Source organism: Stegodyphus dumicola, chromosome 7, assembly GCF_044657685.1.
Source record: "Stegodyphus dumicola isolate Sdum_Otavi_A_Nest chromosome 7, ASM4465768v1".
Classification (NCBI taxonomy): domain Eukaryota; kingdom Metazoa; phylum Arthropoda; class Arachnida; order Araneae; family Eresidae; genus Stegodyphus; species Stegodyphus dumicola.
This window is the reverse complement of record NC_140774.1, coordinates 196,258,804-196,264,803: the sequence shown is the minus strand read 5'-3', so window position 1 is coordinate 196,264,803 and position 6,000 is coordinate 196,258,804. Positions and strand designations below refer to the sequence as shown.

At 33.3% G+C, this 6,000-nt stretch overlaps 1 protein-coding gene across 3 annotated transcripts in view; it reads right to left on the bottom strand.

The window, feature by feature from the left end:
• Positions 1-797: 797 nt before the first annotated feature.
• Positions 798-6,000, bottom strand: part of LOC118190563 (tartrate-resistant acid phosphatase type 5-like) — a 41,960-nt gene continuing 36,757 nt past the window's right edge. For all 3 annotated transcript variants that reach the window (XM_035361300.2, XM_085821200.1, XM_085821199.1), the window contains one exon: positions 798-1,159. In XM_035361300.2, the coding sequence (XP_035217191.2) occupies positions 1,122-1,159 (38 nt within the window). In that variant the 3' untranslated portion in view covers positions 798-1,121. The remainder of the gene's footprint in view (positions 1,160-6,000) is intronic.

Here is a 6,000-nt window from a genome sequence, read left to right as displayed (position 1 = left end):
TTACAGTAACCTTCAAATTTGATTAGACAGCATGCCAAGAAACACTGCTGTGTTAATACTGGGGGTTGCTTATAGTAGTGTTTTTGTGATTACCTGTGTGTAGCAGTCTGTGATTACATCGTGAACAGAAAAGAGGAAGAACAAGCCAACGAGAAATTTTGTGTTAAACTGGGCAAACCAGTCACACAGACACTGATTGTTCAACAAACTTGCAGCGGTGAGGCAATGAGTTGTACGTAATGTTCTGAGTGGCACAGGATTTCCAAAATTAGAATAACATTCTCAAGGCTATCTGGAAGACCTCACATGATTATCACAAGACAAACAACAGTAATGCAGACATTACTAATGCACAAAGCTGATTTGTGAAGACAACCCTAATATCAGAATTGAACATACTGCATAGTGCTATCAAGTTTGTCTCCTGTTTGCTGACCTCAGCAAAAGAAAGACTGCATTGCAGTGTGCCAAGATTTCTGCATATAAGTTGGGGAGAATCCATTCCTCATATCTAGGATCACCACTGATGATGCGACTGAGCATGAACTGCAAAAGATTAGGGACTTGCTAATGCAGAAAGACTTCGAGGCTTTATTCCAGCAATGGCAAGAACTCGGAAGATTAATGCATGCTATGCAAGGTAACTATTTTAATGGCAAAGATGCTCAGGTTTCGGTAACACAACCTTTTGTTAACAGAACTAATCCAGAAATGTTTTGATTCACTCTAGTAAATAAAGAGGAAGCATGGACATCAGTTTCAGTACATCATAATTAAATTAAAAGAGGACTCATTCAAACTCTGAAAATTCACTTTATTGTTATAAACATTGATGGAATAGTATACAGTGACTTTGTCAAACTATAGTAGATTGAATTACAAAATATCTTCTATAAAAAACATGTACATTGTTTCTGATGAACAAAATTCCCATAAGACACTTTTGATTTATACAGTGTTTGTTTATGTTTGGGAATGAACCCTCTCAAAAAGAAATCTTGCATAACACATTTAAACATTAAAAGATAGCAAATGAATCTGCGAACATATTTACTCCTTCACAGGAAATGAAAGGAAATCATCTAAGCATGGTCCATTCCTTCCTAGTGGGTCATTTGGAATCATAAGAATATCGCCAACAAAACAAAACATGAGCAATCTGAAAATTGAAGGCAGAAATTGAGAATTAATTATGACGAGTTAAATATATGCTGGAAATACAAAACTTTCAGTTTTTATCATACAATTTATGTTTCCAAACAATGAATACTTTTACGCTGCATTTAAGCATTCGAAGAAACACACTTTTCCTCCAAATGCCATTTGAAAGAAAAACTGAGTGAATATTTTTCAAAAGCTAATAAAGTTCTAAAATATATCACCAAGTATGCTGAAAAATTTCATCCACAGTAATCTCTATGAACTAATTAATTTCTTAAAAATAGTAAGTAAATAATTATAGCAGTAGTATGTGAAGTTTGGCTGCTCAAAATTTTCACTATAATTCTCAATTATAATTAATTGTACCGAGGGCGTTGGGTGTGTTCAGATAGTTGGATGAAAGATGTGATAATGTGAGATTTCTAAGATTGTGATATCATTATATTTAATTAAATCAATTTATATTTTGTTGATTGTTGATTTATTGAAATTTGGTGTAATATTATGGTTACTGAACCACCACACTATGAAAAGCTGGATTACCACTGAAATTTCATCCACTTTTCATGTTTTGCAGCATCGGCCATTGGAAAACCAGGTAAGAGAATCTTTATTGAATTATTGAAACTGAATTATACCTGGATAGAAATTAAATATGACTGAAAATCTGTCAAAGTTGAAAGAAACGCACTTCCATGCATTCGATGTTGACGAAATTAATTAACAAAATAGAAGTAGCGATCAACAACGAAAACGAAACAGTCGATCAGTTCGAAGCATTTTTGGAACAATTAATCAGAAAAGAAACTGACTTAAATTCTTTAAATGATGAAATTGAAAATCTTTTGAGCGCCGAGGCAATATCCGAAGCTACAGAAGAAATCAAAGAAAAAATAATTTTTTGGAAATCGAAACTTCATTCTAAAATAAAGAAAATGAATTCTGATTCTATCCAAGTTGATACAGTTTCACAAAACATTCAATTGATAATTAATGAAACTGAAAATACAAACATAAAATTGCCTAAATTACATATTAGTAAATATTATGGTAATTACTCTGCTTGGTTAGAGTTTTACAATTTATTTGAAAGCTCTGTTCATAATAACTCTAAATTTTAAGCAAGGTTGATAAATTTAAGTATTTGAAATCATATCTCGGTGGTACTACGGCAGCACGCATTAGTGGATTTGCTTTAAGTGATGAAAATTATGATAAAGCACTTGATTTATTGAAAGAAAGATTCAGAAATAAAAACATTTTGATTAACACTCATTTGAGTGTGAATTTAACTCCAGTCAAAAACGCTAACGATGTTTTAAGTTTACGAAATTTATATGATAACGCGGAAACACAGATCAGAAGCTTAGATGCTTTAAGAATTACTGGTGAATCTTACGCAAATTTAGTAACACCAATTTTAATGAAATTCATTCCTTCAGAATTTGTTTTATAATTTAATCATATTCAAGGCGACAGAGAATTTGACTTAAAAACTCTTGTGCAATTCATTAATAAAGAAATTCAAAGCCATGAGAGATCCTTTCCAATTAATAATTATAAATCATCGAATCAGCAAGTTCCAGCAAGAGAGCCCCGCAAATGCCAGCAATCAGCGAGTTCCCCGCAAGAGAAAATAAAACGTAAAATTTCTACTTCTGTTAGACATAACTCTTCAAGACCTCCACATAAGAGGGAGAATTCTTTCTCCTTCCCACACACGCATGAATTCCTGGCCTCAGTCGAAAATGTTATGTATTTATTTTGTAGCAAAGGTCATAAATCAGAATTGTGCTCTACATTTGATGTAAATAAAATAAAATTAAAAAAAAAAGATATATTAAAGAAACAAGTCGCTGTGTCTTATGCTTGACACCAAATCATTGAGTTGCAGAATGTTTTAAAAAAGAGCTAAGTCCTAGCTGCAGTAAACCTCACCATGTCTCAATTTGTTTTCGAAATCAAAATAATCCACACATTATTTCTCCAAAAGGAGAAAATGATAATGTTGTGTCGGCAAATATCGCATCGGCAAAAAAGAATACTATGTTACAAACATGTTCAGCCTTAAGTGATAATGGAAAACAGCAGGAAATTGTTAGAATTTTCCTGGACAATGGTTTACAACGCTCCTTTGTTTTGTTAGCTATTTCCAAAAGGTTTAACTTTCCAGGTGCTAGAAAGGAAAGCCTTTCTATTTGCACAACTGGTGCTAAGGAAATGGAAACAAAATCATTTAATGTAATTAAACTTAAATTAAAGAATACAGATGATCAAAATTTATGTATAGAAATTGAAGCACTAGAGACAGAACATATTTCGGGCACACATATACAGACTCCCGATAAAAATATTGAGAAACAATTTAGTCATTTAAAAAATGTACAACTTGTGGACTGTTATGAATTTAAACAATAAAGAAACATCAATACTAATAGGTGCAGATTACTATTATAATATTGTCACTGGTCGAATTAGAAGCCTAAATAAAATCCTCGTTGCAGTTGAAACAATATTTGGGTGGTGTTTGCAAGACCGAAATACGAACTTAAATGAAGCATTTGCAATGAGTGTTATGGTAAAAGAATCCAATATTTCCGATCAACTCAAGGAATTTTGCGATTTAGAGAATTTGGGTATCAAGGAAGAAGTAGCTGACATAGAAACCACTGAGAAAGATATACTGAGTGAATTTGAATCTGGAATTTCACATCAAAATAAGCGATACAAAGTGAAATTACTCTGGAAACCAAATATGAAGACATTATTAGAAAATAATGAACAGAGAGCAATGAAAAGATTTTTGAGATTGAAATCATCTTTTAAAGATGACCCTTCCTTATTTTGTGAGTATAACACTGTTCTAAAGAATTATCTTTCAGAGAATATTATTGAACCTGTCCCAGTTGATGAAGTAAATTTACACCGAAATACATTTTATCTAACTCATCGAGCTGTAATACATATGGATAAGACTACAAGTAAATTATGCACTGTGTTTGATGCTTTGGCACATGGGAAAGGTCAGTTATCTTTGAACGATTGCTTATATACAGGACTTAATTTTACGCCTAACCTATTTCTTCTTTTGATCAAATTTAGAACAAATCCGATAGCATTTGTTGCAGATATAAAGATGGCCTTTCTCCAGATCGAAATATATGAAACTGAACGAAAGTACAACAGATTCTTCTGGGAAGAAGATCCAGGAACTGATGATGAAAACAGGAAATTGGAAATTTTTCGGATGACAAGGGTGTTATTTGGGGTGAGATCAAGCCCGTTCCTTCTTGCAGCCACAATCAAACATCACTTGAAAAGATACGTAGATATATTTCCTCTGACTTCTAAACATCTTAATGAATCATTGTATGTTGACAATTTTATTTGTGGGCAAGGTCACTGTTCAACAGGCTCTAAAGACTTGTAAAGAGAGTGTAGACATTCTAAAAGAGGCAAGCGTGGACCTTCAAAAGTGGAGAACCAATTCTCCTGAGCTAAGTAAATAATTAAAGAATTTAAACTTCAATGTAGATCAGGGTGAAGAGTTTCTAGATACAAAGTTAATAGCTTCAAAAGTATTGGGAATTGGTTGGGATGAACAAACTGACACGTTTTATTTCGATACCAGAAATCTGGAAACATTTCTTTTAAAAAGAACTAACACAAAAAGTTACTACAAACGGTAGGTCGACTTTTCGATCCAGGTAGGTTTTATAGAACCATATACTATTAGAGTACTATTAGTACTTGATGCAAGAAATCTGGCGTTTAGGATTAGACTGGGATGAAAAATTGTCCAAACAGTTGGACATTTCTTGGAATAAATGGTGCGATGAGATCCAAGATGTAAAGGAAATAATTATCCCCCCATATTATTTTCAAAATTCTTTGCCCAGTCATGCAATCACAATTCAATTACACTGTTTTTCAGATGGATCTAAGAAAGCTTATGGTACTGTTGCATACTTGCATAGAATTAAAAGGGGAAAATATTATTTCTAGGTTTGTAGCATCAAAGGGCAGGGTAGCTCTGTTAAAAACCCCTTTCGATTCCTAGATTAGAGCCCATGGGTGCACTTTTGTCTTCAAGATTGAGCAATAAAATTTTAACTGCACTAAGTTTTCCAGTTACTCGATATTTTTGGACAGAGTCCTCAATAGCTTATTACTGAATCAAGGATGATCTAAATAGACATAAGGTGTTCGTAAAGAATAGAATAAAAAAAAATACAAAAATATAACAATCCAAAAGAATGGCATCATCGTATGGGAAAGAATAATCCCGCCAATTTGAGTTCTAGGGGTTTAATCTTTAGGTGAGCTCAAGACTAATCACCTCTGGTGCATGGACCCTATTGGTTGACAGTGAATAATAGAGCATGGCCATCCTCCTTAGAATCGATGGAAGAAACTGAAATAGATGTCGATAAGTTAGAGTTTAAGAAGTCAGTCTAAAATCCTTGCATTCTGGTGTACAGACTACATTATCTTTAATAAGACAGTCATATTGGATACTGTCTGGCCAAGATCGAGTTAAAAGAGTAATAAATAAGTGCATCACTTGCTTTAGAACGAAGAATCAAGTGGTACGCCAGATGATGGGTAATCTACCTAGGGAAAGAGGTACCTTCCAGACCTTTCGAGAAAGTCAGATTAGATTTTGCAGGACTTATAATCACGAAACCTAATTTGAAAAGGTCAAAGGTGACTTTAAAGTCTTATATTGCATTATTTATCTGTTTTTGCACTAAGGCACTTAGAAGTTGTTTCTGATTTAACAACAGAAGCTTTTCTAGCCTGTTTATGACAATTTATTGCCAGAAGATCCAAACCAGC